The sequence below is a fragment of the Prosopis cineraria genome, unplaced genomic scaffold (assembly GCF_029017545.1).
Source record: "Prosopis cineraria cultivar Desert tree isolate PC_DT_omini unplaced genomic scaffold, ASM2901754v1 PC936, whole genome shotgun sequence".
In the NCBI taxonomy this organism is placed as follows: domain Eukaryota; kingdom Viridiplantae; phylum Streptophyta; class Magnoliopsida; order Fabales; family Fabaceae; genus Prosopis; species Prosopis cineraria.
The window spans coordinates 3995-20940 of NW_026556261.1; the positions used below are offsets into that span (position 1 = coordinate 3995).

General features: G+C 32.7%; 1 protein-coding gene and 1 pseudogene across 1 annotated transcript; both read right to left on the reverse strand.

The window, feature by feature from the left end:
• Positions 1–495: 495 nt before the first annotated feature.
• LOC129298841 (probable amidase At4g34880) lies at positions 496–4168 on the reverse strand (annotated as a pseudogene).
• Positions 4169–10460: 6292 nt separating this feature from the next.
• LOC129298840 (histone deacetylase 8-like) lies at positions 10461–13371 on the reverse strand. The gene is made up of 3 exons (XM_054937283.1): positions 12962–13371; positions 11525–12105; positions 10461–10991 (listed from the first exon to the last, which is right to left on the reverse strand). Exons 1-3 carry the CDS (start codon positions 13221–13223, stop codon positions 10689–10691), a joined length of 1146 nt encoding a protein of 381 aa, XP_054793258.1. The 5' UTR covers positions 13224–13371; the 3' UTR covers positions 10461–10688.
• Positions 13372–16946: the final 3575 nt, after the last annotated feature.

Sequence of the window (16946 nt, forward strand, 5' to 3'; positions counted from 1 at the left end):
TATCACAAAATCTTATTTTTAGATAGATATCAGGGATGCAGTAAAATTTTAGATTTTTAAGGTCGTAACATAAAAACTCTTCGGTAGTTCATGGATGATATATTTTCCCTAATTATTAATATCAGTAACTCATCGAATTTCCTTCCACCCAACTCCACAAAATATATATCCACCAATATTTACATGCATTTACAACGAATTCAATCTGTGTGTGCATAATCACACACACATCGCACGCGTCTATATTTTGCGTACAGCACCCAGTATTTTAGACTGTTTTACATCAAGCTGATTATAAGACTTCAACAAGAACCCAGACTAATCCGGATCGACTCGGATCATACGCACTCATATTGACATACATTCAATACACTCTCAGACATTGAGATGAAAATATTTGCCCCAGATTAAGCAATCTTAACTGGCCATAGGCCATAGTTTGAGCCGTGTATATATATATATATATATTCACATATAAATGTTTGGATGATCTGTTCAAGAAGCTTGGACTTGGTAGCTATCTGTTTCCACTGAGCTGAGAAGCAAATCATCAAGAGGAGGTGGTTTTCTTATGTTGATGGTGTGTTCTACGGCATAAGCGATCTCTATGAGTTTGGGTTCTGAGTATTTGAGTCCTCCAAAGGCAATAACCTAAGGGCATGTTGTCGTGGGTATACCCTACAGGGACAGTGATTGAAGGGTATCCTCCAACACCCAGAAAAGGAACATACTTCTGTCCTACGTACACCAAAGCATCCAGTTTCTTCTCTTTCATCGTCTTCTCGAAACCATTCTTTGAAAACCTTTCCAGCTTCGCTAGGCTTCTTGAACCGTCTCGTTGATACCGTTTGTTTGGCTGGCCATCAAAAACATGTCTTGTGGATATTCTTCAATGCTCTCCTACGTAGTAAGAGACCTTTGATTAGGAACAGTATGTAATTAAAGTTGAAGAGTGAGTGAGTGTGTGGTGTGTGTGTGAATACTTACAAGATTTTTGTTGTGTGCGTTGAATAGTATAAGTTCGGCCATGGATTTGGAAGGAGAAAAGCGAAGGTTTGAGAGATAAGAATTCAAGTCTCGCTTGATCTCAGCTAATAAAGCGATCATTTCGTTTTCATGTATTTCATCATTGTGCTCAATCACCACATCGTCCACCACTGTTGCGCCTTTCTCCCTGCAATAATATTTCATTTTAATTTATTTTCTCTTAAAAAACTTGGATTTAAATATATATCACTAAGAATTTTGGAAGAAAATAATTTTCTAAAGTATATTCATGAATTTCTCTGAAGTTTTTCATTTTTTTAATTTTTTTTCTCATTTCTTTATTTTTTTTATAAAAAATGAAATCTTTCACTTTCTTAGAAAGACAAACTTTATGGCATCCAAGATCTGGATCCTTTAAAGTCAGAAACCTCTGAATTTCGATGAAGTTTAATGGTAAGATCCATGGACTTCTTAATATTTTAATTGTATATGCAAAATAAGTAACCAACTTTAAAGCTATTTTAACTTTAAGGACTAGCTATGCCTTTTCTAAAATTTAATAGCTACCTTAAATTTTAGCGATAGCTTATCAGACAAAAAATTTAATAGCTTCCTTAAATTTTAGTGATAGCTTCCTTAAGTAACCAACTTTAAAGCTATTTTTATTAATATTATTTAATAGAAAAAAAATTTAAGTGATAGCTTATCAGACATAAACAATGAAATAATGGAAGTATCAAATGCCAAATGGTCCTTCCTATTTTGTGCTAGCTATGTTTTCTCTTAACATGGTTCGCAAATATATATATATATATATATAAGTAGTTGCTCACGTAGGAATAATGCTTGACAAGAATTAATAGTCAGTCGTAGACGTCAAAGAAAATTTAAACAAATATAAGAATAAAAAAAATAATAAATAAAGGTGGACCTGAATGTGTGGAAGAGTTGTTGATAAGTCGCATTCTGAATGGAGGAATCAGGGAAGTTAAAGTAATCAGGGAATCTCAAGATTCCTAATCTCTTGCCTGAGAGTCCCTCAGAGTTAAGATACTGAGCATAGCCGCCATTTGGAATGTGTCTTGAGGCTTCGATCGTGCCTCTATCATTCTCGTCTCTTCCAACAATTATATCAAGCACATGCACTGCGTCTGCCACGCTCCTTGCCATTGGTCTTTTCCATTTTAACGTACCCAGAAACAAATCAAGTTCTTCAATAATTAACATTTTTTTTAGAATTTAAATCTTCTGAAATTGATATAGATAAATTTATGTAAAGTTTTCTTTTTTAAAAAAAGAAAAAATATTTAATCTTTTATAATAATAAAAAAAACTAAGTGAAAATACTGAGAGAAACGAAATTTCATGTAAATTCATCAGTATCAATTATAGAGGATTTAAATCTCGATCATTGATAATATCTCAGTTTAGCAAAGTGTTCTCACTTTTCACGCAATATAAAAATAACAAGAACAGATCAATTAAAGACATTTAACTTAGAAATGAGTCGAACTTAGTTGACAACCATCCGTAACGTTGTTTTCTCCGAGATCCCAAAATATCATTTTTCCCACACAATATTATCTTATTATAGTTGGCCTTCGCTATTACGAAAAATATTGAATTTTATCCATTTATATATAATCAGTTTAGCCGACTTAAAAAAAATCATCAATTCAAAAATCTCACATGCACAAATAAAATATTAAAAACTACATCGGCGACTGAATTTATCAAGATACTAGTTTAAAAATTAATTGTTAAATCTGTAAGTAGTCAAACAATGATAAGACCAAACATGAACAAAGTATCTCATTAAACTGATCAAAGCAATAATAATTCATCAACTATTTACTAATTCAACCATTTTGGTTAACCCCGAATATCAATATTTATTAAAATTTTAAAATGATTTATACAAAATGACTTTTATTTTTTTAGATGAATCAATATGTTTCTATAATTTTTTTTTTTTATTTTAACATTAAAATTTAAATATTGAGTGTGTGAAAATTTAATTTTTAAATTACTTACAGGCATTTTCATATTAAAAACAATACTGTTCAAGATATGGTTTGGCACTAAATATAATCATCTCTTACAAAAATTTAAATATTAATTCACCATAAGTGATTAGACTCTTTTGCCAAACCCAACCTCGTTAGTTATATGAATTTATTAGTGATCCAACAATAATAATATTATGATTGATTCATGCTAAAAAAATTTGAAAATATCTTAGAAGATCGGGGGCAAAAAACACTTTTGAGAGATTTGATTTAATAGTAAAGTATTTTTACAAAGGTGCATCATCAATTCATCAGCATCACCACCCGACGTACGTACCCCACAGAGTCTTGCCTCATGGAAATGGGTACGACACCATCTCTACTGGTTAGATTCACTGTGGGTTTGATTCCCACCACTGAGTTATACGACGATGGACATATAATCGACCCATCTGTTTCTGTCCCTATCGCCACCGTCGCAAAATTCGCCGCCACCGATATCGCAGATCCACTGCTCGATCCACACACTTCTTTGCTCAGATTATATGGATTCTGCACTCAAACTTTATCATCAGCCTAGAATCATCACAAATCAGCTCTTTTCACCCTTTGTGGATAGATTTTACCTTTCCTTGGCCGCCTCTGGCCGACCAGCCTCCGGGCATACTCGACGACCGGAAGCCGGACCACTCCTTCAAGTTAGTTTTTCCGAGGATGATGGCACCGGCGTCTCTCAACTTCTTCACCACGAAGGCATCTCGAGCCACGACGGAGCCGACCAAGGCAAATGAGCCGGCCGACGTGTTCATGTGATCCTTGGTCGCTATATTATCTTTTATCAGCACCGGAACTCCGCTTAACCTGCTCCCTCGCTTCCCCGCCAGCCTATCGCTGTCGGCTCGGCGAGCCTGAGCCTCGGCGTCCGGGTTCACCTCCGTTACTCCACGCAGAACCTGGTTGTAACGTTGGATTTGGTCTCTGTAACAGTGAACGAGCTGCGTGGAGGAGACATGGCCGCGTGTAAGAGCGTATTGTATGTCGTCGACGGTAGCTTCTCTGAACTGGAAAGCGTGAGACCGTGGAGATGGTAAGATGAGTATAGTGATGAGAATGAGTTGCGGTGAGAAGAAATGGTTTAGGGCTGATGAAGTGCAGAGGTTTTTCCTTGCCATTGCTCAGATAATTTATTGGTCCCAAGATAGAAGCAGCATTTAAGTTGAGAAATGGACCAACGAATAACAAGCATATAAATATTATTTTTTTTTTCTTTTGACTAATGTATCAGGTTTCAAAAATTCAAAGTTTGAGAGGGAACAAGTGAAAATGAGTAATAACTACATAAACAAACTAAAATATTAGTAAGTTATAGGCTTACTCACCAGGTATTGGATTTAATTTAAATACTTTATATAAAATACAGTATTCGTTGAAATATTTAAGTCACTGTAACACACCAAATTTTTTTTAAAAAATTTAACTCAATCATAGTTGGGTTATAACCACCCAACACATTTTTATATCAATAATTTCAATATAAAATATTTTATAATTGGCTTCAACTCACACACTATAACATTTCGGATAAATTGTTACCTCCCACATGCCATTAGGCTAAATCACATTTGTCCATCCTTATACTCCCAACAAGTAAACTAAATTACATTTGTCCATCCTTATACTCTCAACAAAGTAAAATAAACAATTTAGTCAATTTTCAACACAAGCCAGTTATTTGGCTTATAATCATGCCATTTTAACCAATCCAAAGTAAACCAAATATTAAAATTACAGTCATCCAAATTGTACCAAAAATAGAAATAGTTTGAAAGGCATGATTACATTTATATATTCATATAATTGACAATAAACAAAAAAGCCCTAATATTGACAATATAACACATTATAAATCACAAATTAAATACCCAAAAGAAACAGTGGATCTATGCCACTAAGCCTCTGGGACTCCTCCACGTGTCACTCGTGGCTCTTCTCCTGAAAATTGTTAACCACATAATGAGACTCAAAAGTCCCAGTAACCAAAGCCAATTTATGATAGTGTATACAAACAGTTAAATGTGTGCTTACTAAATGAGAATTAAAAAAATATATATTTCAACAAATATAAGAAATATTACAATACACACAAACAACCATCCTTATATCCCTCCATTAACCTCGAGCTGTAACCCTCACTCGGTGCTAAATTACCCGGCCAAAGGTAGATTAGCCCGAGCCCTTACAAGCCACCTATTGAGCTCCAATAGGGGCGTACCACGTGGCACATAAATACAACAACAATAGCAAGTCTCCCAACACCTCCCACAATAATCAAACAAATTCATAATAATATTGCACAATTATACAATATTACAAAATTCATAATTTTCTCAATAATCCCCAATTAACATGAATAACACTAATCACAAATTAAAAGCAAGGTTACCTTGTAGCTTTTTCAATAAATTATTCCTCATAATTTCTCTCCCACCACAGTCTTCACCAATAATACAATCTACAAATAACATATTATTTATAAATATTAGTTTCAATTTTTGAAACTAATAAAAAATTCTAATAATAGAATTAAAAATATAACATAATTTCTAATCTCAATCTTAATACAAATCTAGAGTCAACACTATTAAGTAAAATGTTTAACTCCTCTTTTAATTATCAATAAACATTAATAATCTAAAAATTAAATTTTAAACTAATTTCTATTATCAAATTTTCTTTTTATTTTATAAATTCGCACCTAAAATACCCAAAAATTAAAAATTGAGTCTCTAACTTAGAATCATAATCCTATAGCCATAATAATTCATTTCTCATTCCAAATAATCATCTAAACATTAATAAATCAACATATATTTTCAGATCTAGTTTAGAATTTGATCCATAAGCCACAAATTCAAAGATCATCAATAAATTTATACTCTAGAACATTTATTATACTACTGACAACCTCAAAAATCATATTTATTCAACATAAATTCATCCTTCTTCCAGATCTTAAATTTTCTACCACTACAAACTCAGAAACCAAAGAAGAAGGATGACTAAAAAAAATTTTTAGAACACTTACTTAGTCTTAAAAAGTTTAAAATCACACCCTAAATATCCTATTAAAAACTCTTACTTTAAAAATTTAGATATTTCGCACCAGTGACTCGCGTTCTCTCTGCCAAGCGCGGACGAAGGAATGAATGAAGAAATGAAGAAACAGGTGAGTTTTATAAAAATTAGGGGTCCCACATCTTTTTTTTATTATTTCTTCTTTTTCTCTCTCCCTTTTTTTATATTATTATTATATACAATGATTTCACCGAGCTCACGTTTTCTTCCTTCTTTCCTTCTTTTTCTCATACCTTTTCTCTTTCTTTCTTTTATAATAATAATAATAATTTAATAATATTTTATTTATTTATTTTTAATTAATTAATTTTTTTAATTTTTTTAATTTAGAATTATATCCTAAATTAGATTTAATAATCATTTTCTACTAATTTACTTACCTCTAAATATTTTTCAAAATTTCTATTAACCCAAATTAACTATTAAAATTTAAATTGGGATGTTACAGTCATGTTTTATAAGATGATATGATAAAAAAATATGAAACATTTTTAGTTTATCAATACGTAATTACTAATTTTTTCAAAGATATTTTTATTAAATAAATTATTTAATCCTTTAAGTATTTAAATAAGATACCTTATTAAATAATGACAAATATTAAAAGATGATATCAGTTTAAAGATAATTAACTAAATTATTAAAAATATAATTGAGTTAAAAATATTTTATAAAAGAATTAAAAGTATACATGTGTGTGTACCTAAAACCAAATTCAACGGTAGAATTAAAAGGAGGGAACAATGAATTCGGCGATGTTTGCGGTAGGTGATATGATACACACACACACAGAGTGGGACCTATTAATTCAGGTCAAAAAAATATTGGCGTATTAATATTTGGAATACAATAAACTAGATTGGATGGCACAGGAATAAGATGTTAAAAACCTGAAATATTTAAAATGTGAATATTACGAAGTTTGATGCAAAACAAGCAGGGCATGAAAAATATATTTGGGCCAACAAGGAGGGAGTCGGCCTCTCTCGAAAAACTGGACTGTCCAGATTAACGTTAGAATTTAATTTAGATAGTTTAAATTTAATTTTTTTATTTTTTATTTATATTTTTAAAATAATAAACATATAAAAATTGTAAAAAAAATTAATAAATATATAATTATCAATCTAACAGTCTATATTTAATATAAATGGTTCAAATTTAATATTAATTTTTTTAATAAATTTAATATTTTATTCACAATATATTTTTATTGTCTAGAATATATCTGAAAAGTTAATTTAAATTTTTTATATTAAATTTAAATTATCTATATTAAATCTGAACTGTCAAATTAATAAATATATTTATTAAAAAATTTAATTTTTATATATTTTTATTTTAAAAATGAAATATTAAATCTAAATGATTCAGATTTTTTTTTTTTTTATTTCAGAGGCAGAAGAAGCTTCTCTCATCTCCAATAAGGAGAAGGACGGAATACTCTTGGAAGGAATCAAATATGCTGGGTGCAGCCAAGGGGAATCCAATGGGCAATGTGGAAGCAATATTCCGAAAGATTCCGTGCCATGAGAGGAGGTCACGAAAGCTGTAAGATAGGGCTGCACAAAAGACAGGACGGCACTGGACTTCACCCTAACCCGAAGTCCGGTCTCTTTCATGAAAAAGACTGGGTTAGGCAACCCGTAGTCCAGTCTTGTCCAGTGATAACCCGAAGATTAACAGGACCGGACTTGGTCCATAGGACTGGGAGACTGGTCCTGTCAGTCCAGTACTCACTTAGCTTTTTTTTCCTCTTTTTATTCTATGAGAGGCAATAATCCATTCCAACATAATAAACTCAATTAAGATAGTAAAAATACTTATAATAATAATAAATCCATAATAATTTCTAACAATAAGAAAAAAAATATTTTTGTTATAGTCTAAATTATTTAAATTTATAAACTTTAATAAAAACAGTACTCAAAAAATTCAACAACACTATATTACAATAATAATTTAGAAACAAACTTAATAAATCTTTATGCAATCATCTCCTTAGCATCAATTACACTTTAAACATTTGTCAAAAATAAATTAATTATAATTATAATAAAAAAAATTAATAGGACTGGACTGGACCAAGTGGTCCGGATGCCTGGTCTCTTGTCCAGTCCAACCCGAAAAAATAGTCTGGTCTTTTTAGTCCTTTTGGTCCTGAAGGACCAGTGACTATACAGATCGAACAAGACTGAGACCATCTCGGGTTGGATTGGACCAGACAGGACTGGAAGACTTTTGCACAGCCCTACTGTAAGATAGTGACGTGAGGGTATTATCAAGGGCCCAAATATTCGATTAATTCAATAAATTGTTTTGTGTTTTTGTGGCCAAATATTATAGAATAATTAAATTATTATTATTTTTGTAAAAAAAAAATTAGATGAGTTGAATCCTAAGCTCCCCGGAACTAGGCCATACTTTTGAATTTAAAAAATATTTATAAAAATACTTATAAATTGTGAATTAATAAGATCCTCATGTTACATTGGTAACGAAATTTAATATTACAATTTTATGAGTATAAATCCCTTAATCTTTGTTAGCTTTAATAATTATTTTTGCTTTCACTCGAAGACAGTAATGTCCTATTAATTGGAAGCCCACCGCTTTCTTCAAAAGTTCTTGACATGAAAAGTTGTGCTTCTTGTGCCATCGTAGTTCGTTATGCTCACACACTAACAAATCAATCTTAAAAGAAGTGTTTTGTCTTCAATTTTCATTTGATTAGAATTTCTAGCTTCTATATGAATAAAAAGGCACTTAAAGAGATGCTAACAAATAACCCATTAATAAAACTATCATCTTAATATTATTTAAAAAAAAAAACTATCATCTTAATAGTAAGATAACGAGCTTAAACGCATCCTTATAAAGTATAAGCCACAATTTATCAACTAGACTAACATTTATTGGCTAGTATGCTCTTAATTGAAATCAGTGACTGTTAATACTTCCTTAGACTCAAATTAATGTTGTGCGCAAAAAATTGTCTCTGCAAGAGAAATAAACAGTTAGCCTAACACCTTTGTTGTGTTGTCAAAGACTCAAAGATAAAACTCTGCTTATTACAATTCCAAGACTTTCAGGACTTGTCTGGTCACTATATAGTATACAAATAGAGATCGAGGCCAAGCCATATAGAAGATTGGTTGAGACTATTAAGCATCTTTTTGAATAAATTGTAAATGAATTCTTCTTCGCTTCAGAATTGATAATCTCCTTCAAAGTCAGTTCAAAACAAGAAGCTAGTTTTTTTCCCCCACCTACGTTCAGATCAACCAATAAGACAGTAATTTTGTTGTCGAACCCATGGCTTAAGATCTAAACTTTCTTTGTTCATCTGAACTGTGATGTTAACAAAGATTAGCAATTTGTAATGATGTGTTCAATAAACGGCCCATCTCTTCTTCCTTCTCTTTGATTTGTCTCTTTTCTCTTCTTCATAACCCTTTTCCTGTCTCCACAGATCAATGCCAGAGAGAGATAGTTCTTCAGCAAAGTCCCACATGCCATAACACAACAATAACAAACAAACTGAAACTTGCAAACACATAACTAGTGAACAAGCCAGAGCAAGGGCTTGTGTTCTTCTTTGAGATGAATTTCTGCCAGAGTCACTGCTGCCACGAGTCCAGTTAGTCACATAGTCCCATCCTGTCTTTTCTCTGTTTTTTCCCCTCAATCTCTCTCACTCCTTCCAACGGATTTTCCTCCATCTAAATAAACCTGACTCTTCATCACTTTTCTTTCTCCATTCCCTCATCACTTTCTCTCTCTGTCTCTCAACCAATCTTCCTCATTAAATCCTAGAACCACACCCCTTTCCCTTTCTCTCTCTTCAATATCTTCGCTTGACATTCCCCTTTCTCACTCTCTCCTAGGTCTCAGAATGCCTTACCCTCGCAAATTAAGCTACTTATAATAATTTCGATATTAGGATTTCCAATGTTCGTCTCTCTCTAGGCATAAAATTTTTTTACAATAATATTCCTCGTAATCAATTTATAATTGCACTGTCTTAACCGCAGCCCTGTGTATTAACAAAAAAAGGAATACCTTACCCTCCAAAAAAAAGAAAAAACATCAGTCACCCCAAAGAAAGAAATGCAATAGAGGACTACAGAAACTAATGAATAGATTTTAATATGTCGTGGTTAGTCTGTAGTAAGTAAACCATCCATTAATCCATTTTATAAGCTGCAACTAATACCTCAACTATCCCATTTATATACTAGCTAAAAGCTTACTAATGCTTCAGAAGGAATTGACAAATTGTGAGTCATAACATATCTTTATGCTCTTCTTATCGAGATGCAGACTATATCTATGAAAACTTCATTATCACCATCATAACTTATTGGAGCCAAGTTTAGAAGCCATTGTAAAGGGGGACTGTTAAAGAAAAAATGCACAGGAGAGAAAAGAAAAAATGCACAGGAGAGAACAGTGAAATGCCAAAGCCAGATAACTGCTTAAGATTGAGTTAATTACACATCGTTGGTACCGCTCCTTGAATCAGATATCATGAAGTGTGAAAGGAAGTACTCCAAGTTAAGCTGTCTTCAAGAAGGGCACTTTATCTTTCTGATATTTTTTTATGGCTTCTATAACTTCCACTGAGAATGTCTCGTCCTCAGGGTAATAAGCAACAGGATCTTGTAGCAGAGGCAATGGTAGATTAAGAACAGCCTCAAGTGTTGCATGGAGACAATATGCTGAATATGTGACATGGTATCCACCCTCCTGAACAATTAGAAGCCGTCCATCACAGTGCTTGTCCGTAAGAGCCCGTACTATCTGTCCAATTCCCCTATAGCCCTCCATTGTTAAGCATTGCCTTCCATTGGGATCAAACTGAAGCACATGCATACCAAAATGTAACAATATAAGTAAATCAGCTTTTTTATTGACAATAGCAGCAAGGCAAATACAGGGATGATTAATTTACTAAGATATTTGTATACATTGTCTAGTTGAATAATTCACAGTTGAGATACGTAATCACTGCAAATCTGGAAGGATATTTTGCAAAAGGAGTTTCTACCAATATATAATTTGAAGGAAAGACTATACTTAATGAAAGTTGTTTTTCAGAATACCTTAATTCTGCTGGTTAAAAACAAAAAGAAAAAGAAAAAGAAAAGGAGTACTATAATTCCACGGAAAATGATTAATTACAACCACTTTTTTGTTGGAATGGGAAAAAAGCAGAGTTCCATTTTGTACTCCAAGAAATGTAGATACAAATGTAAGAAAGGTCTCTGAGGTTTCAAGTTCTGAGAGACCACGAACTCAATTCAATTTCTCACAAACTTGGTAGAGTAGATTTTTAGTAACAATCAACATATAATTTAGGAACCACAGAGATGGTAAATGGATCAACTTACAGCACTTGAGTCTTGCCCAATAACCAAAACTAGAACATCAGGGTCAAATTTCTCGATTGATGGAACCACCAAATGATTGAAGGCATATACATATCCCTTGTCCCCAGTTCCATTCGGCAGAGGAATGTTCAAGTTATAGCCATAACCTTCTCCTTCACCAAGTTCATCAACAGATCCAGTCTGAGGATTTGAAGGACCCCATGATCCATGGTTCATATGGAGGGAGATGGTAAGAACTTTATCAGACTGATAAAATCCCTCTGCTGTACCATTTCCATAATGAACATCAATGTCTATCACTGCAACTTTTCTACACCGAGAATCTAAAGCTAACTGGATGGCAAGACCAGCATTGTTAAGGAAGCAGTAACCATCAGCTTGAGTAGGCTGAGCATGATGACCAGGGGGCCTAACCAATGCATATGCTATTTTCCCATGGCCATCAAGTATATGCTTCATTGCAGATATTGTGGTTCCAGCAGCAAGAAGTGCAGCATCCCATGATCCCGGGTTTAAGAATGTTCCAGCACATAGAATCTTTCCACCTTCTTTGTCTGCTTGTACCAGTCCATTTATGTATTCTAGCAAAAGAACACATTTGATATTTAAATTAAACAGACACCATATCATTCTCTAAAGCCTTAATCTGACTCCGATTATAAAAGAAATAGTTTCAGTACCATTTTGAAGTTTGTGTCTGTTAACTTGGTCGGATAGCTGATATTATCAAATCTATATCAGTCAACTCAGAGTGAACAATGAATTCATTGAAGGAGGAATTGGATAAGTGGATGGAATACATAAACTGTATCATCCCATTTCCATGCTAATATCTAAAAAGGTAACAGAGAGAGAGCGAGCGAGTAAACTCCCCATGTCATTTCCCTGAGGCTAGAAGAACAACAGTTCTGTAACTAAAGTTCTCCCTCCAGGGCAAAGTTAAACAACTTCATGGTTTTTAAGTAACGGTGGATAATATCCTCGTACTTCTAAAAAAAAGTTTTAATTTCTCATTTTGCCCTTCACTAAAATTAATGATCACAATAAAATCTGTCTAGAAATTACAACTTGGTACAATTAATGAGGGGCAATACTGGGGGAAGAAAAACTATCTTCTACGTCTTTATCCTATATTTAGAACCAAATACTGCTTCAAAACTTTGTCCTGAGGGAGTATACTCTGTTTTATGTTGTTATCAATTATTAGAAAGATTTACATTTAGATTCTCTCGTCTAACAGTGAATAGTGGTGTTAAGTAGGCTAGTTAGCAGCAAATGTCACATCTTAATCATTTCAAGTTTTTTTTTAAAAAAACTTCAATCCCACCTTTTCTGTTTTTACCGCATCACCATGATAATTTTGTTAAAGTTACCCGACGAATTAATGAAGGAATTGATTGAAGAAACAATAGCTAGAAAGAGAAAGAGAAATAGTACCAGAAGTGTGGAAAGAAAGCAGTTGCGGGAGAAGAGCAGGAGAGCCAAGGTGCCAAGAAATGTAAGGGGAGATTGGTCCTCTTTTGAGTATAGAAACCATATTTCGGATCCTGTCTGAATTTTCCGGATGCTTCTCCAACACCTCCAAGAAGCCAGGGTCGGTTCCTGTGTCAAATACTCCATTACCAGCGTCATGCTTCAGCATATCCTCGTGCCAGAACACATCAATTCGATTCGTTGGCGAGCTCAGTGATTCAGCCATACAACACTGAACTAGATATCTTTGTTTCCTTGGTTGAGGATTGGGGATTAGATTGTTCTTCGAGACTAGAAGATAACGCTAGCGGACTTGAGCACCTGCAAATTTTAGGCTTGTTTGGTTTTCACTTTTTGGAGGAGGAATTTTTTAAAATGAAAAATCTCATTAAAGACCCTCAAAACCAATATACTCACAAAGAGAGCCAAGAGAATCTCAAATTATTCTGCAAGCCCAAGGTCTTAGCTGGAATTAAAATTTTAACAAAATGACTCAAATGCCCCTTACTCTTTCTTCTTTTAAAAAGAGGTCACTATCATCGGCTGTCATTCTAGCACCAATAAGGATGCTGCAACCACCAGTAGCCGGACCGCCATCGCCAATCACCAAAGATCAAATCTGTTCGAAGGCACCATGGGGCCAATAGAGGATTTGAATCCTTAATCCTTAGTCATTCAATAAAAATATCACCACTAACCATTATGTTTAAAGCCAGAACAGATTGGCGACCCAACCATCTATCCAGTCCAACTTTTTATGTGAAGTGGATTTGTCTAACTTGAGTTAACAAGGACAACCCAATATTAACCTAGACCAATCCACCAAACCCCACAAATCAGGCAGGTTGATATTTTTTTTTTTTTAAATTTTGACCCTTAAAATGACTTTGTTTTGGGGGTTAGGATATAAAAATAAAAATTGCAAAAGCCCTAAATCTCTTTCACTTTCTAAAGTTACCATTTTCAATTTCAGACAGCCATTTTCCTTTAAAAAAAAAAAAACAGAATGTTGATTTTGAACTCATTCTCGTCATTCTTGATTTTACCTGATCTCCTTCCTTCTTCATTGAGTTTGCCAAAGTCCACCTTGCCATCGAGTCTTCTGCCTTATGAACATTGCTCAAGTGCTTGACATTACTGCTGTGATTTTGAGATGACTTGCACGTTCTCTTTCTTTTCTTTAGCACAGCTTCTTCTATCGCTCAAGCAAAGATGAAGAGAGAAGAAGAGAGAAGTAGATGGAGAAAGAAGATGAAGACTAATGCGTGACCAATGCATACTGAAAATTCTAAAGTTGTGGTGATTGATGTCTGCTACACATAAAAAAGTGTAACAAGATTTTAGGCTAGAAATAGGTAAGTACAAGTAGATGAGGAAAAAAAATTATATATTGTAAATTTTATATGTTTACATTATTTTTTAACAAAATATTTATTATTTATTATATAATAAAAATATATATTATTTTATTATGACTAGTTTAATTTCGGTTTAACCTCTGGTTAAACCATTGATCCCTAATCTTAATTGATTTAATAGCCAGTCCAATTTTTAATACCTTGCCAAACACTACCAAACATCTTTAGTTATATATTTCAAAATATAGCATATATTATATATTGTTTTCAAGTATGTGTGTATGTTACCATTGTCATGGATTTATCATTGTTGATATCCAAACATTCACTTCTAAAGATGCAAACATGACTTGATCGTATATAAAAAAGTTAGTCAACTTTTTAAAAACCAGCTTCTTCAATTTTTTAATAACTTGTTACTTCAATATTGACAAGTCATCAATATTATATTAAATAAAAATATATATGTTTTAAATTTATTTTTCAAACATTTTCATTGGCATTAATACTAGGGTTGCACAAAGGATTAACCCACAAGACTTCAGCCTAACTAGAAGTTTAGTCCTTTTCAAGAAAAGGATTGAGTTAAACAACTCAGGATCTGGTCTAGTCCTAATATAAACCAAAGCCGAACATGACCATACCAATCCAATAGGACTAGGAGACCTAGTCCCAGTTTTATCCAATATCTCATTTTATTTTTTTTTTTTTCATCTTTGAGAGGTAACAATTTATTTTAACATGATAAACTCAATTAACATAATAAAATTAATTATAGTCATATAAAATTTATCACAATAATAACTATAAATCCACAACAATATCCAACAATAATAAAAAGTATTTTAGTTACAATACAAATGATTCAAATTAAATAACCTCCAACATGTCTAAAGTTCATTATACTAATTTAACAACAAATTTTACCAATAAAAGGAGAAAACCGAGGTTGGTCAATGCTGAAATTTTGTTTAATATTTATGACTTCACAAGATAAAACACAATAAATTACTAATTATTATTATAAATAAACTTATTATAATAATAACTAGTAAATTAATTATAATTATATTAAATAAATTTATAGGATTGGATCGGTCTCTTATCTAGTCTAACCTGAAGAAAAAGTCTAGTTTTTTTTTTGTTTTTTAGTCCTGAAAGGCCAATTTTTATCTGGACTGAATAGGATCAAGTTTGTCTCAGATTAGATTGGACTGGAGGACTTTTGCACAACCCTAATTGCTGTTAATCATGGACGCATTATTATTCATAACTTGTTTAATTTTTTTAACAACTCATTCATGCACGCATGCATGTGTGTTACAAATATATTGTTCAAGCATTTTTTTGAACTTTACTATTAATCGTGAATGCATTATTGTTCATATTTGAATAATTATTTGTAAACTTTTTAACATGACTTATTTATATATAAAGATTATATTGGTCTCCTTTGTGAATATCTTGATTTTAAGGGCCATTAATGAGATTCTTCCTTTTAAAACAATTGTTTTTGTAAGTAGGGATGCTATCACTCATAAGGATGAGTTAATAAAAATAAATAAATAAATAAATCTGCATAACTAGGCCTTGTTTGATACGTAAGACTTAAGTTAGAGGAATTAATATTAGGATTGGAATAAGTATTGGTAATGAAAATGAGGTTTTAAAATTACATTTGGTATGAGGTAACACTTGAAGAGAAAACTTATTTTTATTTTATTTTGCAATAAAACATAAATTGTGAAAATCCTGTAATACTCCTTAAAATTAAAAAAAAATTGTAACCCTAACTCTAATCACCCTCCTTCACCTTCTCCCAAAGAGTGACCACGACAGCACAAAAAGGCCATTGCTCACACTCTTTGACCACGTTCCACTGACTCTATTCACAAACAAGTTTATCTTCCCTACAATTAGCACATCAACCACCCCTTCACCATTATGTGCCCCTTTATTGAACTTAGTTGGCACTCAAGAACTTCCTCCTAGACACTGTCACACCAATTTAAAGTTGTGAGAGAGGAAGATGTAGGTTAGACCTATGAGAGAAGGAAACAAAAGTGGTTGCGAGAAGCTTTGACATCTAGTGATGATGGTTGCGAGATCAATTCAGTGGTGTTTGTGAGAACCAAATGGCAATGGTTGTGAGATTGGAGAAGAAGAAGGCAACAATGTTTGTGAGATCTAGAAATTGGTGGTTGCGAGATCAGAGAAGAAGGAGAAGGCAACAAAGACAAAGGTGGAGATGAGATGGAGGTGGTTGGGAGAGTGGAAGATCAAGAGGTAGATGTGTGCTCAAAATGGAGGATGTTTTGGTATAAGAAAATTCAATCTCAAGCTTTTATTTTGAATATTACCTCTCTTATGAGTTTCATTAATCCCATCTACGTGGGTTTTACTATACCCAAGAATTAAAAAATTCATTGTACCAAACATCATATTTATGGCTTTCTCCAATAGCAATCCCAACATCCTAATGATTCCTACCAAACAAGGCCTTAATGTTTTATTTAAACAATTTATTCTATAAAATAGCCTAGCAAATGTCAACAATTGTTAATAAAAATAAATTGGCTCATTAGCAGAAA